Source organism: Hippichthys cyanospilos, chromosome 13 (assembly GCF_059441005.1).
Source record: "Hippichthys cyanospilos isolate Australia breed blue-spotted pipefish chromosome 13, RoL_Hcya_1.0, whole genome shotgun sequence".
NCBI classification, from domain to species: domain Eukaryota; kingdom Metazoa; phylum Chordata; class Actinopteri; order Syngnathiformes; family Syngnathidae; genus Hippichthys; species Hippichthys cyanospilos.
The window spans coordinates 442,159-463,197 of NC_142381.1; the positions used below are offsets into that span (position 1 = coordinate 442,159).

A 21,039-nucleotide genomic window follows, 5' to 3' on the forward strand; every position below is an offset into this window, starting at 1 on the left:
ACTGGGGAGGTGTTGTGGATACGTCACGTGGTCCTGTCGCTCGACGTGCAAATAACTTGCAAAAGCTTGAAAAGCGCGTTTGCTGGGAGGAAAAACAGAGGGAATGTGTTTTTATTTGGGCTAAAACGATGTAAAACGGAGGGAGTCCAACGCCGAGTGACGCCCCCCCCCGGCCCCGGCCCCGGCCCCGGCCCTCCGCCCGCCCCCGTGGTGGAGAGACAGCGACTGTCGGTTAGTCCGAGCGAGGGAGCGAGGAGCGAGGGAGCGAGGAGCGAGGGAGCGAGGAGCGAGGGAGCGAGGAGCGAGGGAGCGAGGAGCGAGGGAGCGAGGAGCGAGGGAGCGAGGAGCGAGGGAGCGAGGAGCGAGGGAGCGAGGAGCGAGGGAGCGAGGAGCGAGGGAGCGAGGAGCGAGGGAGCGAGGAGCGAGGGAGCGAGGAGCGAGGGAGCGAGGGAGGAGTTGCGAGCTGCCTTCCACTTGTTTCACTTTGTCGTCGCCCGGGCGGCAGCGCACAAGCGAGCTAGCAAGCGCCGAGCCAGCCAGCCGAGCCGAGCCGAGCCAGCCGAGCCGGCCGAGCCGCTCCGGACCCCCGACAAGCAGCGACGCGGACTCTTTCTTCCTTTTTCTCTCCTTTTCTCCTTGCTTTCTTTCTTTCAACTTGCCGACGTCCTTTTTTTTTTTTGCTTGTCAATTGGCGCACTTCCAAAGAAGCGGAACCTCGGACGCGATGCGGACCTCCTCGGAGTGAGCGAACCGAGCCGGTCACGACGCTCGCAAAAAAATCGAATCAAAAGTGGACTTGTTGGCGAGAGAGGAATATCGCGTCGGGATTTTGGACTTGTCGTCGGATTTTGGAGGCGAGTTGAGTCCCGTAGCCGGCCTGGAGCGCCCCCCCCCGAGCCGGCCTGGAGCGCCCCCCCCCGAGCCGGGCTTCCGCTTGGCCAACTCCCGCCCCAGGTAGGAAGCGCTTCCACCTGTTCCCGACCGTCGCTGGCTTCCGTTTCAACGCGTTCGCCGTCCCCGAGCTTCTTCCGTTTCCGCCTTCGAGCCGACCTGGCTTCTTCACTCGTGCTGCCCCCCCCTTACTCACCGTGCCCATAAATAAGATTATTGTCTTTAAAAATTGTATACTGAAACTGCGTCATTTTTAACATTAAAAAAGAAAAATCTGTGCTTCTCAATTACATTTTGCACAGGCCCCCCAACCCGCCTCACTCACCACGCTTATCAATAAGATTATTGTCTATAAAACCTTTACACCTAAACTGTATCATTTTTAACCATATCAATACTAAAAAGCAATATGAGCTGGCTTTCAACTGTTTACTTTTTACAGCGTTTTACATGTTAGTCTAAAACAGAAAAATAACCCAGTGCATCAAAAGGTCTTAAAACGACCATATATCAGTCCTCGTTTTATTGCCATGACATCCGTGCCCCCCCCCCCCCCTCACCATTTGAGAGGGACTGATATAAATCAACTTTCAACAACCGTTAACTACTTTTTACAGCGCTTATACATGTTACAGATTAGTCTAAAACTGACAAAATAACCAAGTGCCTAAAAATGCATGAAACTAAAAAAAAGCCTCTTACCTGACCTCATCCACGCACCCCACTTGCCACGCTGACTATAAATGCACTGCTAAAAGTGTATTCTTTTTAACAATAACAAAAGGAAAAAGCAATATAAACCAACTTTCAATGACTGTTAAGCATTTTTTACATCATTTATACAGGTTTCAGGTCAGTCTAAAACAAGTCCATCAAAGCGCCTGAAAAAAAATCCCATTTTACTGCATCGACACTTGGCAAAAACAAAGTATTTTAAAAGACCGGGGTCATCCGGGGCCCCCCCGGCAAGGCCTCGCGCCCCCCAGGGGGGCCCGCCCCACTCTTTGAGAAGCCCTAGCTTAGCACCTTGGCCCACTTCACGGAAAATAGAAGGTAGTTACTTAACCCTGTGTTGGTCACAAAAACTGTTTACAGGCTTGACCATAAAAGACAAAAAAAGAGGGATTGAGATGAGGCTTCCTGTTAACCATGATGCACACACACACACACACACACACACACACACACACACACACACACACACACACACACACACACACACACTTGTTTTCTTCTAGAATTGCAATGTGACCATGTGTATTTTTAGTTTTTACCGCGGGCCGCTAAATTAGGGACGGAGACAGCAAATGTCCCCCGGGTTTGCCACCCCTTTCGGCCCCCGTTTCTGAGCGCGCGTGCTCGCGAGAGCCCAGAAAAGCCAATCCCGTCCGGCAGGGTTGAGGTTGGAAGCGTTTTGGGTTCCGGATTCTGGATCGCCCCCCCCCCGAAACATGCATGCGCGATTTCTTGCCGGCGGGTCGCGCTAATCTTCCAAATCATTGAAGCGATCGCAGCCTGCCCGTTTTTGGTCTCTGGAACTTTGGATTGTTCCCAGGGGGCGCTAGCGAGCAGCTTTGTAGCGACTCCAATGGCTGTGAAAGTACGCTGGCTCTTCTGGAGAGCATGTTCAAAAGCTGGGCTATTTCACTGCACGCGCCCTTTATTTAAGAAATTAATCAAGCAAACCAGCTGAAGTTGAATGCTACTCACAAATATATATATATATATATATATATATATATATATATATATATATATATATATATATATATATATATGTATATGTGTGTGTATGTGTGTGTATGTGTGTGTGTATGCGTGTGTGTGTTGATTTGAGATTTATTGAACTCATAAAACACTATACAAATGTTTTCATCATTTGAAATTAATAACTGGGGTTGGGTTAGAATGAAATTAAAGCAATATTTATTTCTTTTTTTATTCTTATTGTTTTTTCTTTATTTTTTTAATATTTCAAAATAAAAGCTTTTGTCACACGAATCAAAATTTGAAAATGATAAGAATTAAAGCAAAGGTTAATTCTGTTTTTTTTTGTTTTCTTCCAATATTTGAAAATAAAAGCTGCTTTTATTCAACGTCAACTTTAAGACTTTCCTTTTGCTTTGTGTTTTTCCTTTTTGTTTTTTTCTTTCATTATTTTCAATATATGAAAATAAAAGCTGATTTTGTTCAACGTAAACTTTAAGTATTTCCTTTTGCTTAGTGTTTTTCCTTCTTTTGTTTTTCCTTTTTGTTTTTTTCTCTCATTATTTTCAATGTATGAAAATAAAAGCTGCTTTTGTCACTGGAATCAAACATTGCAAAGAATGAGATTTAAAGCAAATTCTTCAATTGTTTCATTTTGTTTTTTTTTCTTGTTTTCTTTCATTCGGTTTGTTCTTTCTTTATTGTCATTATTTGATATTCCGAGCCAATTTTGAAAATATCACAAATGATGAGAATGAAAGCAAAGTCATTCTTTCTTTCTTCCTTTCTATTTTGTTGTCAAATCTTGCAAGGCGTCTGCACGTCGAATAAAATCCCACGACGAACGGCGGCTCAAACGCGATCGGGACGTGCCGCCGAAGTCTTTTGGATAAGGCCGAAAGTGATTTTGCGGCGCCGGCGTTTGGGATTCAACTCAAGCGTCTTATGAAATAAATAAAGGACGGCGGCAGGAATCTTTGGAAAGGGGATGGGAGCGGCGGGAAGGATTGAAAACACGCGTGGTCTCCCGCACAATGACTTTGTCACTCACGCGTTTGCGTATCAGAGGCGGCGGGGAATCCGGTCGCTCCGGTTCTGCCGGGAGGAAACGATTGAATGAAGGCGGGCTCAACTCCATGCCGCTTCCACGCGCGGCGCGCTCTGCCGTCAGACTCACCTTTGACCTCTTTCCCTACTTGCTGTCACGTCAGACGTCTGTGTGTGTGTGTGTGTGTGTGTGTGTGTGTGTGCGAGCGTGCGACGTTCCCCCGGTGACACCTGCCAAGGCATGGTGTGGAGTTTCTCCCAGGAAGGCAACCAGGAAGTACTGTAGATGCGCGCAGGCCATCATCCGTCCATCCTAGCAGTCGTTGCCCGTCCCATCCGAGGACCCCACCGGCGCAAAGCGTTTGGGGACGGAAACGCGCGTCCGATTTATCGCATTTTGCGACGACATTCGTGGCGGCGTCGCCAGGCGTCATTTTCGCAAAGCCGCACTCGATGAGGTCATTTCGCAAACGACTTGCTTTTGTGTTCCAGTTCATTTGCTTCCTCGTTTGAAAAGCAAAACGTACTGTTTACATTTCATGAATGACCTGCAGTGCCCTTGCCAAAAACGTAAACGTATGCCTCTTAGTAGTCCCGACCTTCAATCCCAGGTGCTTTATTCTTATTTTATTTTGTTTTTGCCAAGTGTTTGGCTAGAGGAGGCTCTAAAACCGGCTTCTACTAAATGGATGAACTCCTAAATGATTTTGTTTTTGCCTTCTGACAGCAACTTCCTATCTTCAACAGGCTGACTATGTCTGCATGTTTAGCACCAAAATATTAGAGACGATGGATGGATATTTTCAACATAACACCCACAGACTTCTGCAGTTGAAAGCGGTTCTTCCATCTCCCTTTGCTTCATTGATTATTTTAGTGACCATAAACACTTTGCACATTCGTATGTACGATCCTACACACACACACACACACACACACACACACACACACACACACACATATGTATACTGTATGTATAAAACCTAATGTATAACATAAAACCTCATTTAAAAAAATGCCTAAGGTACACCTTGATGAAATTATCCAGCTAGTCAACTAGCTAGTCTTTGCACTCTTCAAACCAATAGGGGAAAAAAGTCTTGAATCACAGTTTTGTTTTTGTTCTTTAAATCAAGGAAAAAAAGTCTTACCCCATTGGCAGATTGTTGGGCTTAAAACAAGAAACAATGCCTAGTTTTTAATATTTCTTTTTTGTATTTGGGCCGGCATTTTTTGCAGTGTGTCAAAGTATTCATGCAGTGTGTGTGATAATCTGCATCAAACAATAGCATGTGAAAAGAGTCATTAGCGTAATCCCTTTTGTCATGCGCTCCGGCTGGACCACACACGCATACACACACGCGCACGCACGCACGCACGCACACACACGTACGCACGCCCACACACAACACACACACACACACACACACACACGCACGCAAGCAAGCATTGAACGTCCTGAAAACATGAAAGCACCTTTTGTGCATGCGGCTTCTTGTTTGTATGTCAACTGGATGTGCTTGACGGTCAGGTTTTGCTAACGCCGCTTCAACAGTCGTTTGCAAGCGCATTGAAAAGTCAAAGTGATGATTAACTCATTCACCGCCAAAGACCAATATAGACGTCAAAGATCCACTTTGGCAGTGAGTGCCTTTCAAAATTCTGACTTCAACTTCATACAATTCCGTATTTGACTGATTTGTGTGATAGTTTTGTTGCCATTCCCTTTAGCGCGGCTTCATCTGTCCATCTAGTGGATGCTTAACGCAAGCCCAGCTACTAATGTAGCTTCTATTCTATGCGCCTTACAATGCGCTGCGCCCTATACAGGAAAACAGTTTGAAAATTAGTTTCGGTAGTCAAAGTCAAGGCCCGTCACATCATTTTAGGTGGCCCGCCAAATGCTGATTTGACTTCAAACGCATTTGCTATAGTGTAGACAAACTGTTTGTGTGTGTGTGTGTTTGTTAGCGCACCACAATTGTGATGAAAACCAAGCACTGAATATATATATATATATATATATATTTGCGCTGGGACATTTTGTGACTTTTGTCTTTTTAGGTCGTGAGAAGTTTGTTTTGAGCGTCAAGAGGTTTGACTAAATTCCTGCCGTGCCTTTCACATGCTCCCGGCTGACACGCTAGCGTGTGTGTTCTCATGTACGCATTATATGCGTGTGCCAAGTTTCCTGCATGCTGATCTCTTCTCAGGATGCATCAAAATAAAAACAAAAGCGTGGGAAAGCTAGCTGGTTGGTAATTGGAGCGCTGTGTGCTACCAGAAATGAATACATTCATTTTATCACACCATTGAGAAATTGCAGTTTTGACGTAAGAACTATCAGAATAGCCTTCACTCTGTCTTGGGACAGTAGGCGGGGGACGCCCTGGACGAATCGCAGGGCACGCAGGGATGAACGAGCATTCATGCAGCCAATCACGCTTAAGGACGAATTAAGAAACCTTTGAACCGTGAGGCGCTAAGCACCGCTCCGCCGAGCCGCCGGCATCCAACGTTACCACCAAAGGTAGACGATCTGAACAGGACACCCAAGTCACGCTAAGTTGGAAAAAAATAGTCGACAGAAGTGTGGTGGGAACAGAATCATACATGTAACGGTTGTGACTGCCGTTATAATCAAAATAACACATGCGATGACACGGCGACACGGGTTAGGGTTGAGTGATTGCGGCGTTTCCACGGCGACGAACCAGCCAGAAACAACTTGGCGGTCGGCGGACTATTTGCCGGCTCTCGAAGAAAAAGCGCGCGCTCGTTCCCGGCCAAACGGAAATGTGTGTGTGTGTGTGTGTGTGTGTGTGTGTGTGTGTGTGAGGGCGTCACAGCGGGGAGGCAACATGAGTGGCCAGCAGCAACAGGCTGAACATTTACTGCTCTTTTGCTGACTCCAAATAGAAGGAAGAGCACACTTGGAACCGGGGCCTTTAGAGTGGATGCCGAGCGCTGTAGAAAACGAGGCAAGCGACTGACGTACCTAGTACGTACGGACCAAGTAGAGACCTAGTGTAGGCCTTACGCCCTAGGTGTGGAAGGCCGGTCCCGGAGGGCGGGTATCCCGCGTGTTTTCCCAGATCTCCGTCTCCGACGCACCCGATTCAAACGACGATCCTCATCCTCACGTTGGAATGAGGCGCGTGTCGAGACGGACGGCTCAATAACATGCAGGACGCCGGCCCTCCAGGACCGCGCCTTACAGCGTAGGCTCGAATCTGGAGGGCGGTCGGCGGCGCCTCGTCTAACATGCCTTCCGCCTTGTGGTCTTCCAGAGCGATGGCGGCACCGAGGCGGCGTTTCCTACTGTGCCTGCTGGCGGCGCTCCTGTCGCGGTGCGCCGGCGTCCCCGGCGACATCCTGTACCGGGTTCCCGAGGAGCAGCCGCCCAACACCCTGGTGGGCAGCCTGGCGGCGGACCGCGGGCTGCCCGACAGCGGGCACCTGTACAAACTGGAGGTGGGCTCGCCCTACCTACGCGTGGACGGCAAGACGGGCGACATCTACACCACCGAAATCCCCTTGGACCGCGAGACCCTCAGGGACTGCCGCCACCTCTTCGAGGACGACAAGTGCTACCTGGAGTTCGAGGTGTCCATCACGGACATGGTGAAAGGCATGGGCTCGGGGCCCCGCCTCATCGAGGGCCGCATCGAGGTTCTGGACATCAACGACAACACGCCCCAGTTCTCCTCGCCCATCCTCACCCTGTCCATCCCGGAGAACACCCACGTGGGCGCCCTCTTCTCCATCCCCATGGCGACCGACCGCGACGCCGGCAACAACGGCGTGGCCGAGTACTCCCTGAGCGCGGGCCCCGACGCCGAGCAGCTCTTCGGACTGCAGGTGGCGGTGGACACGGACGAGAAGCTGCCCCAGCTGGTGGTCATGGGGAACCTGGACCGCGAGAAGAAGGACTCGTACGACCTGAACGTCCGGGTGGTGGACGGCGGCCGGCCGGCCAGGGCCAGCAGCGCGCTGCTCAGGGTGGTGGTGACCGACCAGAACGACAACGCCCCCAAGTTTGAGAGGGCTCACTACGAGGCGGAGCTGGCCGAGAACAGCCCCCTGGGACACTCTGTGCTTCAGGTCAGTGCCGAGCGCGCGCTCTTCGCCGAACGCCAGGTAGGCTTTTGCCGGGAGCCTTATCTGGCGCGGCCTTGCGCGCCTTTGGCCCGTTGCCGTTTGGGTTTGTGCCGGCCATTTCCCTTTGCCGTATGTTAGCGTGTGGCGTTTCGCATTGACCGGTACGCGTCGAATCAACGTTTCGTCCTGAAATAAGTAGCGTTCGTAATTTGTGACTTGAGCACATTTATTTATGTACATTTTCAGGCACTCGACGTCACGCGAACCCGCTGCGCAAATACTAAGACCATGATTCTTGATTGAGTTTACTTTTTAATAGCTCCTGAGAAAAAGCGCAGTTTTGCTGCGCTGTTACTGCGATTAGTTACATACGCCGCTACAGCGGGGGCCAGCAAGCCTTTTGAAAGCGAGAGCTCCCACCCAACATGCCTTTGATTTCTCACGCTTAACAAACGGCCGGAGTAAATATGTAAATCGAGCGGAATTTGTCATATACGTGTCATAAATGCATCAACGGCTTCTATCGCTTGTAAACCGTTTGCAGACGATCGGGATCGCCGGTTAGCTTTGGAATGCGGAACCCGCCGCGACTTTTTTGTCTTTTCGACGACGTAATCGATGGCTTACGGCCGCTGACGTTTTCCCATCCTTAGCCGCCCTTGTCCTTTTCAGCGCAATTCATTTGACGCGGGAGCTTTTTAGATAAGGTCGGCCGCGTCCTCTCCTTGACAATCGATACGAGACGGACGAGCGGCCATCTCTAAATCCCGGCAACGGGATGTTGAATCGCACTCGCGAAAAGTCAAGTCGCCTTATTAGCGACGAAGCGCAGACAATCGACTCCCGACAAGAAATGCGAGCTAAAGCGCCAGAGCGGGTCAGCGCTGGTTAATTGTTAACGTGGAAGACAAACGGCGCTTGTGTTTGTCGGCCGTTTGCCGCTCTGCTCGATAGGCAATCCCGCCCCGAGCTGTCAATAATTTACGGGCGGCCGGCAGAAACGCGGCGCTCCTTAAAGCCTTCCCGCCCGGACGGCAAATCGATGGGCGGGAGAAATGATCCCCGGGCTCCTCTCGGCCGCTAACCGCTAGCCGGCGGAATCGGCGACTTCCCGCTGTCGGCAAGCGGCGAAGAAGATTTTGATAAGGAGGCGGGATGAACTCCCCGTCTGCCCCGGCAAATCCCTGCGGGGTTCTGCGGAGGGAAGGCACCTTTGGCGCCCCGACGCCGCGTGAAAAGAGATCATTTGAAATACAAAAGGCACGCAAACGTCTACTGTTTTGGGCGCGAAAGGAATCCGTTTACTCTAATCGCGGTAACAGGGTTGCAAATCCGTGCTAATGTTAGCCTCTCGGGAGGAGAAACTATCGATTTAGCTAGCTGGAACTGCTGAACAAGAGGACCAAGTTAGGAAGAATGAAAAAAAAAAAACGGTCTTATTCTAAGTAAATGCAAAATAGGGTTGTAAATTTGAGCTAACGTTAGCTTCTCAGGAGGAGAAACCGTTCAGCTCGTACTGCTGACCGAGAGGACCAACTTACTTATGTACATAAGAAAGAAAAAAAATTAAACTTGGTTATCACTCGGACCTTTGGACATTCAGACTTGCTTTGTTTGAGAAGCCACGCAAGTGGGCGGGGTTAAAGCATTACAGGTCAAGGTCTTAGAGCATAGCTGTTGTATTCCGGTCCTGGAGGGCCGGTATGTTTGCTGTTTTCCTCTCCGTAGCGTAGAGCTTGAAAATGACCCTGATCATTTGATTCAGGAGAGAAGGTTTGAAATCATGCAGGATACCGGCCCTCGAGGACCGGAGTTTGACACCTGCGTCTTAGAGGTCAGAGCTAACGGCTAGGGTTAGCATTTGGTCCCAGCGGGCCCCGGCAGAGGTAAAAAATGCGGCCGTTCACTTCCCTTCCGGTCCGCCCTCTCGCATGATTTACGATGCCGCCCGCGCTCACCTTGGCCGCGTACCGTTTGTTACAACCGTCCTCGAGCCATCCTTTTTGGAGATGATACTTTGTTGCCAAAACGATCTGAATGTCACTCGCCGGGGGGAATTTCCCAGCACGTTTCCCAAGAAAGGGACAAAGTTGCAATGCTTTGCGGGAAATCTTCCCTGACCCGGCGCGCTCCAACTCACCACCATCAAACAACGGGAATCGGCAAACGAAACAAGCTCGCGGCCTCGCAAAGAGTCACAAAGAGAGACGGCGGCTAAGCTAGCTAGCGCTCCAAACGTTTTCCTCCCTTCGGAAATCACGGGGACGGGCGGCGGCTCATTGGCCCTTAACGGCCAGCGGCCAACGTTAATGTTCTTCTTCTTAATAGGACCGAAACGCGGGCGCCTCCGGGGAGGACCGCTTGTGAGCCGCGTTCACTCGTCCGTGTCGGCGCAATCAAAACAGATGCTCAGTGTCCAAATGTACACCGCGGAACATTTGGACATCCGAGAATTGCGCCCGTCTTTGTATTATGTTTGTCATTGAAAGAAAATCATTCAGCAGACGCTCGCATTAGCGCGCATTAACGTTGCCGTGATCGTTCCAACAAAATACCCTACACCTGCCGCAGATACAATAAAATCTTCAAAACATACATGAGAAGATTAACCGGAATCTAACACACAGGTATCAAAGTCCAGTCCTGGAGGGTCGGTATCCCGCAAGCTTTCTCTCTCAAACGCGCCCGAGCCCCGTCTCAGCTTGCCGATGAGCTCGTCGTTTGATCCGGGGAGAGAAACCTGGAAAACGTGAAGCGTACCGGCCCTCCAGGAATGTCGTTTGCCGCCTGCGGTTTGGTTTATTTGTTTGTATCGTAAACGACAGTTTCAGTGGTTGAATCCAGCGAGGCGGAATGACATTTCGGCTGACGAGCCGGGCTGGAAGTCACCGACTCAATTAGTTCGGCGGGTCGGGGCTCAGGATTCAGTTTTGCGGCTCCGGTCTTTGGTTAAACTGAGCGGGTTCAAATTTGTGGGTCGGGGGCTCTAAAAGCCATTTTCCCGAACGTTCATTCACGTCAGCCGGCCAAACGATTTCATTTCTCATTTCTCGACTCATTTTCACGGTCGATCGACGCGGCACCAAAGCGGTCCGAGCCTGGAAAGAGTAAACGCACGGCATCCGTCTTTTCAGGTCCGCGCCAACGACGCCGACACGGGCATCAACGGCGAGATCGAGTACAGCCTGCACCAGATGTCCGAAGCGGTCCAGAGACTCCTGCGCATCGACCGTTCCACGGGGATCGTCTACGTGAAAGGCATGGTGGACCGCGAGGAGGAGAGCTTCCTCAAGTTCTTCGTGGTGGCCAAAGACCGCGGGCCAAACTCCAAGAGCTCCAAGGTCCTGGTGACCATCAACGTGCGGGACCAGAACGACAACGCTCCCACCGTCGAGATCCGCGGCATCGGCCTGGTAACGCACCAGGACGGCGTGGCCAACATCTCGGAGGACATGCCGGTGGGCACGGCGGTGGCGCTGGTGCAGGTGTCGGACCGCGACGAGGGGGAGAACGCGGTGGTGACGTGCGTGGTGGCCGGCGACGTCCCCTTCCAGCTGCAGCCTTTGGGCGAGTCCAGCAACGACCGCAAAAGGAAGTACTTCCTGCAGACCACCACGCCGCTGGATTACGAGCGAGTGAAGGATTACAGGATCGAGATCGTGGCGGTGGATTCCGGCAACCCGGCTTTGTCCAGCACCAACTCCCTCCGGGTGCTGGTCACCGACATGAACGACAACGCGCCCACCTTCTCCCCGGTCGTTCAGAAGGTGGACTTCGCCGAGGGGAACCAGCCGGGCGACAGGGTGCTGCGGGTGGTGGCCGCCGATGCCGATTCCGGCAGCAACGCCGAGCTGGTCTACAGCATCGTGGAGCGGGCGGCCGCCGCCCTCTTCGCCATCAACGGCAGCAGCGGCGAGGTGCGCGTCAAGAACCCGCTGGACCGCGAGGAGACGCAGCGCTACGAGTTCCGCGTGGCGGCGGCCGACAAGGGCGTCCCCAGCAAAACCGGCACGGCCACGGTGGTGATCGACGTCCGGGACTGCAACGACAACGACCCCAAGTTCATGCTGAGCGGCTACAGCTTCTCCGTCATCGAGAACATGCCGCCGCTCAACCCGGTGGGGGTGGTGACGGTGAGCGACGCCGACGAGGGCGACAACGCCCGCGTCCGGCTCTTCGTGGAGCCCGACAACGGCAAGTTCGTCATCCAGAACGGCAGCGGAAACATCCTGTCCAGCATCTCCTTCGACCGGGAGAAGGAAAGCACCTACACCTTCCGACTGAAGGCGGTGGACGGCGGGGACCCGCCCCGGTCCTCTTACGTGGGCGTGACCATCAACGTCCTGGACGAGAACGACAACTCGCCCTACGTCACCAGGCCCTCCAACTCGTCCTTCACCTACCTGAGCCCCGTCACCCCGCCGGAGACCCGCGTGGAGGTGGTGGAAGCCGAGGATATGGACTCGGGAGCCAACGCCGAGCTGGACTACGCCATCACCGGGGGGAACCCCTACGGGCTGTTCCGCATTTCGCCCGCCACGGGCGAGATCACCCTGGCGCAGGCCTTCACCGGCAAGCACAACGGCTTGCACCGGCTGGTGGTGCAGGTCCGGGACAGGGGCAAGCCGCGCCGCCACACCACCGCGCTGGTGCACGTCTTTGTCAACGACACCAAGGCCAACGTGTCGCTGATCGAGGCTCTGGTGGGCCACAGCCTGTACACCCCGCTGGACCGGGACATCGCCGGCGACCCCGACTACGCCCTGGCGCAGCGCGGCAACATCCTGTACGGGAGCCTGGCCGGGATCGCCGGCGTCATCCTGGTCATCGTGGCGGTGGTGCTGGTGCGCCACCGGCTCCGGAGGGACGCCAAGAGCGGCTACCAGGCGGGCAAGAAGGAGAGCAAGGACCTGTACGCCCCCAAGCAGTGTCCCAAAAACGCCAAGGGCAAAAGGAGCAAGAAGGGCAAAGCCCCCAAGCCGGCCAAGGCGCTGGAGGAGGACGAGGAGGCCGGCCTGCAGAAGGGCCACAAGTTCCACCTGATGGACCAGGCCGTGAGCGACAGCCCCCGGATACACCTGCCCCTCAACTACCCGCCCGCCAGCCCCGACTTGGGCCGCCACTACCGCTCCAACTCGCCGCTGCCGTCCATCCAGCTTCAGCCCCAGTCGCCCTCCGCCTCCAAGAAGCACCAGGCCGTGCAGGACCTCCCGCCCGCCAACACCTTCGTGGGCACGGGCGACAACAACTCCACCGGCTCCGACCAATATTCGGATTACAGCTACAAGGCCAACCCGCCCAAATACGCCGGCAAACAGGTAGGACACTACGCAAACGCCCACGTGTGCCGCCGGGACATCTGTTGGACCGACGGGGTGTGGTAGGGGCGGGCGGGCGGGCCAGGTTTTTTTGCTTTTTGTTTGTTTCTCGCTTTGGTCTTTGCTCACCCGCCCTCGAGGACGCCGCCAAGGAGACCGCGCCGGGCCTCGGGGTTCGGACCGTTGGCCGCGGGTCCCGCCTTACTTTAGCGTTTTGGCCGGCGCGATTGATGAAGGAGCTTTAGCGAGCGTTTGCACCGTCGCCGCCCGCGGCCCGGTTCCGTATCTTTTGAGTCCTTCGGACAAAAGCGCGACTGTGAATTCCTCACTTTGTTTGACCCGTTTTCAATTTGCATTGACTTGGGACCGCTCCAGCTTGATTCGGAGACGGGAACAAACGCTAGCCGGCGCGGGGCCTTCCCCGGGATCGGCCCGGCTCCAAGCGGTCCGATAGTTTGCACTGACTCTCGGCGGGCGATGTTGGCCTTCTTTGATTACCCGCGGTGCCTTGTAATAGTTCGTGTCCTTAGCGCGCGCGGTTGTGTGCTCCTTGGCCCCGTGTCCACGACGGGCTGTCAAAACGGGGACGGGAAGGGGCCTTCGGATAAAGGCGGCGCAGAGGTGATCGCTCGAGCCCCCGTCCCGCAGCCCGCGTTTTTTTTCCGCGTTTCCCTTGGACCCACGCGCCCGATTCCGAGGGCGGCGTCGCTTAGCGAGCTAATCATTTCGATCCGGCGCGGCGGTCCGAGGCGAACGTGGAAACGGGGCCGCTTCGGGGCTCTCCGGGGTCCGCCCCCGACATCGGGCGACCGAGACGTCGGCCCGCTCCGCTGTTGTGGCGACGGGGAGATGGGCCACCTCCGCTGACCTCGAACGAACCCCCAGGCCGCGAAAACGCCGGCGCGCTTGCCGCCGTTTGCCCCTCAGTGACATTGGGGCTTTCAAATTTCAGGTTGAGCCTAAATTGCACTAGAAACGTTCCAGGTGAACTTCCGTTTTGACCCTTTACCTGTTACTCGTTTGTTACTTCCTCTTTTGCGTCAGTCTTCCATTTCGATTGGTGCAACCCACGGATGACCAAAAAAGACACCTTCAACATTCAAAGGTTAGATTTTTGAAGCATTTGATGCCAAGACCTGTGAAGGTTTTTTCAATCAAGTTGTCGTTCGCCGTCGTCTCCATACTGTCGCGCCCTGTAAATACACAAGCCGATAGACGGTCGTCATTGCGTGTGCGTGTGCGTTTCACCGTACGCTGCTCATCTGCTGTCGCTCACTTGAGATGTTTTTTTGTTTTGTTTTGTGTTTCCTGCTTCATGTACATGTATTTTTATTTGTTGTTGTTTGTCTCATGTCGATTTGAATAAACATGCTTGAATGTGGCGCCGTGTGTGCTTTCACTCGCCGCTCGAGGTGACGTCTTCATTTCCATCTGGCACGCCACGCACGGAGACCCGACGACGCTTTGCACATTAGCGGCACATTCAACGGGAACGTCGGAGATTAAGGGTTCCTTGTCCTAAATGTGATTTGGAAAAATTAGGATCCAAATGAGCTTTTTTCGTAAGACATCTAATCCTTTAATTAGCTGTTCACAAGTCTCGCAAATTCAATTTTCGACTTCAAAAAGGAAAAAAAAAAGGTCTTGGGTCGTGTGTACTCGATACCACCTGCATGAAAATGATGAAAAAACACTTTTACGCTCATGTGTTATTTTTTCCCCATCCATTGCATTCTTTCTTCATAAATGCTTCAAGTCATATTAATGCCGGCACACGTTTGGAAAAGATTTATCTTTGCCTCTCTTTTTTTATGTCGGAAAAAGCCGGAGTCAAACGGGCCTTTAAAGCCTCTTCCTATGAAAAATTCCGCTTACTAAACGCCCCTGGAGAAAAAGATTGTCTCACGTTACGCAAGCAAATCCCGGATACGAAAGGCTGTAATGTAATGCTTCCTTCGTCACAACCCGTCATGTTTATCTGTTCCAAGTTTTTGAAGCATTTTTATAATGGATTAAGATGCCTGCTTGTCCTCAGACCAGAGACACTCGTACTTTGCACCGTTGTTTACGGCCAAACAAACATCAAATGGACATTAGCTTCACATCAAAACACTTTAGCAATGGCGTCACACGGGAAGCACTTGGCGCGACCACAAACCAAACCAAAGTCGAGCTACGTGCTCGAAATAAACGAAAAAATCATTATTGTTCCCGCGGACTTGTAAATGATGCCTAGGTCACTGGAAATGCGTCCTTATTTTATTTTTTCATATATTTGGGTTATTGTGCACGGACATAGGTCTGATATGTATTTGTTACCGTTTTTGATGCATTTTTATCATTAAATCATATTCATTTAAAGGGTTTAGGAGCAACAAAAACTAAATTGTTTCATTTTTCACATGGATAATTTGTGTTGGATTGAAGGGATACTTTTGATTAGAAAATTTTATTCCCGTGTATCACACTTTCAAGTCCTAGCACAGATACAGTAGATACATTTCCAGATAAACGCGCGCACACACAAATCAACTTATTGTCAGATAAAATAAAAGTCGCACAAAAATGGATGCCACATTAGCAGTCAGTTGTGGTCCGTCCTGCTTCAACGCTTAGCAGTCGCCACGGCAACAGTGACAGGCGTGTGTGTGTTTTGATTCACTCACAACTCAAGTACATTTTAGTCACTCGCTGAGACCAATCTATAAAATCTATAAAAATTGTATCCCTTTTAACGCTAACAAAAAGAAAAAAAGCAAAATAAATCCAATTTCAATAAATACTAACTTGACTTTTGACAGGCTTTATACAGGTTAGTCAGAAAAAAAAACACACATTGAGCAACACAACCACTAGATGCTTAAATATTGAATCGATAAGTAAAATATAATGATAAATCATATCAATCTATGATAAAATACATGATAAATGTAGATTGATGTGGAACATTAACACAGGAGCATCTATCCTGAAGAAAAAGCTGTAAAAGGGATTTATTGACCATCTTTTTTTTTTGAGAGCAATTGAAAAATCTCATCAAGGCTGATCTAAAAACTGTAATTGTTAGTACATTTAGAACTGAAACGCAGGGGTAAATATTGAAGGATTTACATGTTATTTTCTTTTTGCGTCGCAGCGGATTATAAGGCGCAATGTCAGTTTTGGAGAAAATTCAAGGTTTTTGAGGCACGCCTTATAGTGCACAAAATATGGCAGTGATTATAAAAGAAACTCCTAAAGGAGTTGGAATGTGTGTGTGTGTGTGTGGTGTGTCTGCACAGTGAGGCGAACGCCAGCGGAGCAAAATGTCTAAAGAAAAAATAGTATGTCAGAAGTAAGTAAAAGTACCGGAGCCCCGGAGGGCACGGAAGCGAGTTAGCGTGCGCGACCGTATCAATGTTCGCAGGTGTCAGTCGTCCGCGGAGGCGGAGGTCAGTGCGCCCGGCGTACCTGTGGGTGGAGTTAAAGGTCAGGAAGCGCGCCAGCTGCTCCGTGTGCGGGAAAACACGCAAGCAGGGACTAAAAAAAAAAAAAAAAAAAATCAATCCTGGCAAGTTTGTGTCTCATGAAAGCGATTTTGACGTCTTTAACTCCGCTTGTCAGACGCTAAAACGTAGCAGTCACGCGTGCTAATCTCGGTGAAAAGTTTGAATTCCAAATGCGGCGCTTGATTTTATACGTGACCATCAGATAAAGTTTGTTGCCCCTTTTCTTCATTTGAATTTAGTAATGAAATGAATTCATTAATGTGAGACAGACCTGGGGGTCGCACGCTAGTCGGCACACTCGCGCTAACGGTCAATGTGTTTACGCTAACAGCGCCGCTCGAAAACGAATGTTCGTTCAATGTATTTTACTGCAATTGAAGTCTTTTAATTGCACTGACTGCCTAGCGCCTTTTAAAAATTCCGTTGTACAACGAGGACCAAGAACTAATCAATTCTAAAGCCAGTTGGCTTTAGTTTACTCGGATAGCCCGACTCAGGCCTCGCAGCCAATGTAAAACAAACTAACAAACAGACACAAACCACCTTTTGACCTCCAGGAAAACATATAAGAGCCGGTTCCCCCTCCTGACCAGTAGGTGGCAATAATCCAACGTGAGGTTTCATGTAAAATCCATAGGAAAAAGCAGCTAGCTTCTGTCATGTTGGCAGCGGCTATGCTAATGTTAAAACAAGTAAGTGTATTTAATGGGTAGTTGTCCACGCTTGCCATCCTCCAGGAAGTTCGAGTTGCTCATGTCCTGCCGGGTGGAATTTATGATGAGAAATCCACTTTGAAAGAGGAAAAAAGTGCACTTTGCAAGGATGGCTCAGTCAAGCTGGCTGGATTGCTTGCTTTACTTGACAAGTCTGGAGCGGCCACAGCTAGCTAGCTCGGTAGCTGGCCGGCTAGCTCTGACTGACTAAACCACACAAGCTTGAGCGGGTGGATTTGCTCTAGAAATCAGAAGCGCCTCTGGTGAGTACCATGTCATTTTTTTCAATGTTTTGTCCTGTTATTTGGGCAGTGCTTCCCAATTATGTTTTTCACAAAGCCCCCCCCCCCCCCCCCCCCCCCCCCCAATGTGTGTGTGTATATATATATATATATATATATATATATATATATATATATATATGTATATGTATATATATATATATATGTATATGTATATATATATGTATATGTATATGTATATGTATATGTATAAATGTGTGTGTGTGTATGTACGTATATAGATAGGGAGGCAAATCCAGCCGGCTCCGGCCTATCCCGTGCGGAGTTTGCACGTGGTCCTCGAGCTTCCACCCACACGTTGGGGTTTGGCCAAGCCAGCTGGGATAGGCGCACGGCAGCCCGCGACCCTCGTGAGGATAAGCAAACAAAAAAAGAACGGATGGATTTCAAAAGCGTTTTACGAGGTTCCGTTTTGGTTTCGGGATGGAAAAATGAGCATCCTTCCGAGAATCCGCTTTTAAAAGAATAATTGAAGTCTCCTCGCAAAGTGGGCTATTTTTAGGGGAGACAATCATTTTCCTGTTGCGTAGCAGTGAAAGGCTTTTTTGACTCTCTCACATGGCCGGCCACAAACTCGCACGGCGGTCACACTTGTCATTTTGTGCAAAAAGTCACGGAGCCGCGGGCCGTCCGACACGCCGAGGGGCTGAAACAAGCTCCGCCCTCCTGTCACGTTTAAAGGAGGATATATCGCATATATCGCGTGTCCGTACATTGAACATAGAGTCGAACCCAACGCGAATCCGCGGTCAGAAGGCGACATCGGATTCGGATTCCGAACAGGGTCGGGGCGGAAATGACCCGTATCGGCGCAAACGGACCCGCCCGACGGGTGGCTTCGCATGTTTGGCGAGCGATTAGTTGTTAAGGAGCGCGCAAGCCGGCTCTTAACGTCAACAACGTCAACATCTGCCGCTCGCTAATCCCGCTCGCTTTGACCTGCCGTTTCCCGCGTTCCTCCTCCCGCATTTCCCCTTCCCCATTTGAACTTGGAAAGGATGGGAGGCGGCTTCCGGCGCCGGGCACGGGCCGCCGCTCCCGTCCAATGAGGCGAAAAGGAAGGAAGGAGGAGGGAAGGGAGCGGCGGATTAGCATCTGGCCGTAATCTGGAGGCCCGGAGGGTTAGCGCGGGATTGAGGTCGCCCCTTGGCTAACGCCCAACTTTTACACTGGCGCGTCTTTGGCAAAGCAGTCCATTTGTAAGTCCCTTGTAATCTTGTGAGGATAAATTTTCCAGGGACGCCGCCATGCTTTCCTTCATGTATTTTGTCTTGTATTGAACTACGTGCAAATTTGGATTTGAAAAGTTGCAGCCATTTTTCTGTCGTTTTGACCATTTCTCGCCGCTTGAGAACATTCCTTTGCCCCGTGTTTTTTTCTCGCAAATCTAGCAAGTGAAAAGCAATCCTAAATTTGGGCTCAGGCTTGTCAATTGTCACGTTGTAGCTGACTTGTTTTGTGGCAGCTGATGTGTTTGCGGCGTCCAAAAGGTGATGACGGGGACGCTGACAAGCCCACCGCTAGGACGCCGATTGATGCGGCTGTCACCGTGACGATGCTAAAAGCGAGGACACGTACACACGCATACACAGAGCTATACTATTAAAAGCAAGGCGCGACCCTCAAAAACAGGGCTGAAGCAGCAAGATGGTCCTCGCAAAGGCAGTGAAAGTCCAGGATTTGGTCCCCACTGTGGAGAAAAACACTAAGGGCACACGCGCATGCGCCTGAGGTGACCGGGGTTGAAAAGCTCCGTTGGCGCTTCGCTGAGTGATGTGTTTCAGCTGCGAGGCGTCACGGGTCGTTTGTGTGGAAAGGTGAGCTTGTCGGGACGTTTGCCTTTGACGAACGTGAACGTTTACCCGGCGGGGCAATCGGCGTCCCGTGGCTGCGTCCCCGACTCCTTGACTTCATCCTTTAGCAGTTGATTCAAGCGTGCTTCCTTTGGCTTGATCTTTGCCTTTTGCCCGCTGTCGATATGATATCTTATTGTGAGGAAGAACGGCGTGGCATGACGCACGCACGCACGCACGCGCGCACACACGCACACACACACACACACACACACACACACACGCGTTGTGTCTCTGTGAGTCGAACTTTCTTTGTATGAATGTTGTCAGTGAAGATGAATTGAGCTTGTTTGTCCATCCGACAACTTGTGACTGTGGATAACATGCTCGCTAATGTTAGCATGTTATCAGCGCTGCCTTGTATGCCTTCAGCTCGTTTCCCTTTGCTATATGTTAGCATATGCACTGAGAAGTACACATTTGCATCTAATTGACGATTTGCAAATCTGCCTAACCCTAACCCTAACCCTAACCCTAAACCGGCCCGGCCCTTTTCGCAAGCTAGCCCCACTTGTATCAATTGATGGCCTCGTTTGCCGAGCTCGCACTCGAGCGCCCGATCGACCGACCCGGTTGCGCGCGCGCGCACGTTTTGCGCCGCCTGAGCGCTAACTCATTCGAAAGCGGCGCGGTCGTCTCCGCGCGACGCCAACGGAGCATCTTTGCCGCTCCATTCAAGGCGTGAAAGGACGAAGGCAAAAGTAGTCTGAAAATGTTCATGTTAGCCGTTTCCTTTTCGCGCCACCCGGAAACAATTTCATGTCCGATGTAAGTGTCTTTAATGGCGTAATCGTGGCGAGCTGGCTAACGCTTTTGGCTGTCCTAAATAGCTCGTTGTAACTCATTTTGGCCACTTAGCGTCAGTCACGCTAATGCGGTGAAGCTAATGCTGACCCCTGTAAACTTTTCTGCCATCGCAACAAAGCAGGACACAATAATCCGCCCCAGTTACGCCCCAATCCGCCGTCGCAGGTTGCGGCGTGAATTGCTTTCCGTTTCAAATCGTTTCCCAGACGTTGGGCGCTAGCGTCGGCTGTCAAACGCTAGCTAGCTCAGAGGAGCCCGAGCTGGATTCCGTCTCAAAATGAGCTTCTATATTTAGTCGGTTACAGCTTTCGTACGAATTTTCCGTTGAAAATAGTTTCGGGGAGCAAGCCCGGAGGCCCCCGGCCGGCCCCGGTCGGCCCCGGTCGGCCCCGGTCGGCCAAAGCGAAGTCGTCAGGCCGACGGCATTCGTTTGGGCTCGACGGGGTTCGTGCCTCAATGGCGCTTTTGCTGCCTTTGGCGCTTGCCGTGCGTCTCGTCTCCCCCGACTCCTTTGTTTCGCGCGCCGTGTCATCGCTTTGCGAGTGACGGGCGGGCAGACGGCTGCCGATTGACAGCGCGCGCGCGTGCCGTTCCGCCTTTTGCGCGTTTGCGCCTTTATTCAAGCGGGCAACTCTGTCGCCAATGCGCTTTCGCGGCGAATAGTCTTCCGCCGTGGGCCGAAATGGAGGCGGCGGCTAAAAAAATCCCTGGGCGTACGGTGACGGATGAAAGCGCTTTCGCCGCTGGTCCCGTCACGCGCGTGGAGATTAGGAGCAGCGGCGGCAATGAAAAGTGGCAAAGTGCGTGTCTTT

General features: G+C 51.5%; 1 protein-coding gene across 9 annotated transcripts in view; it reads left to right on the top strand.

Annotated features, from left to right (window-relative positions):
- The first annotated feature begins 257 nt into the window (after positions 1 to 257).
- LOC148413324 (protocadherin-1-like) overlaps positions 258 to 21,039 on the top strand; it is a 67,102-nt gene continuing 46,320 nt past the window's right edge. For 3 of the 9 annotated variants that reach the window (XM_088430657.1, XM_088430659.1, XM_088430656.1), the window contains exons 1-3: positions 4,581 to 6,866; positions 6,936 to 7,749; positions 10,881 to 13,064. In XM_088430657.1, coding sequence (XP_088286783.1) covers positions 6,829 to 6,866; positions 6,936 to 7,749; positions 10,881 to 13,064 — 3,036 coding nt within the window. In that variant the 5' untranslated portion in view covers positions 4,581 to 6,828. Of the gene's footprint in view, positions 955 to 4,577; positions 6,867 to 6,935; positions 7,750 to 10,880; positions 13,065 to 21,039 lie in introns of those variants that run through there. The other 6 variants (XM_088430655.1, XM_088430654.1, XM_088430652.1 and 3 more) reach the window with 5 other exon arrangements.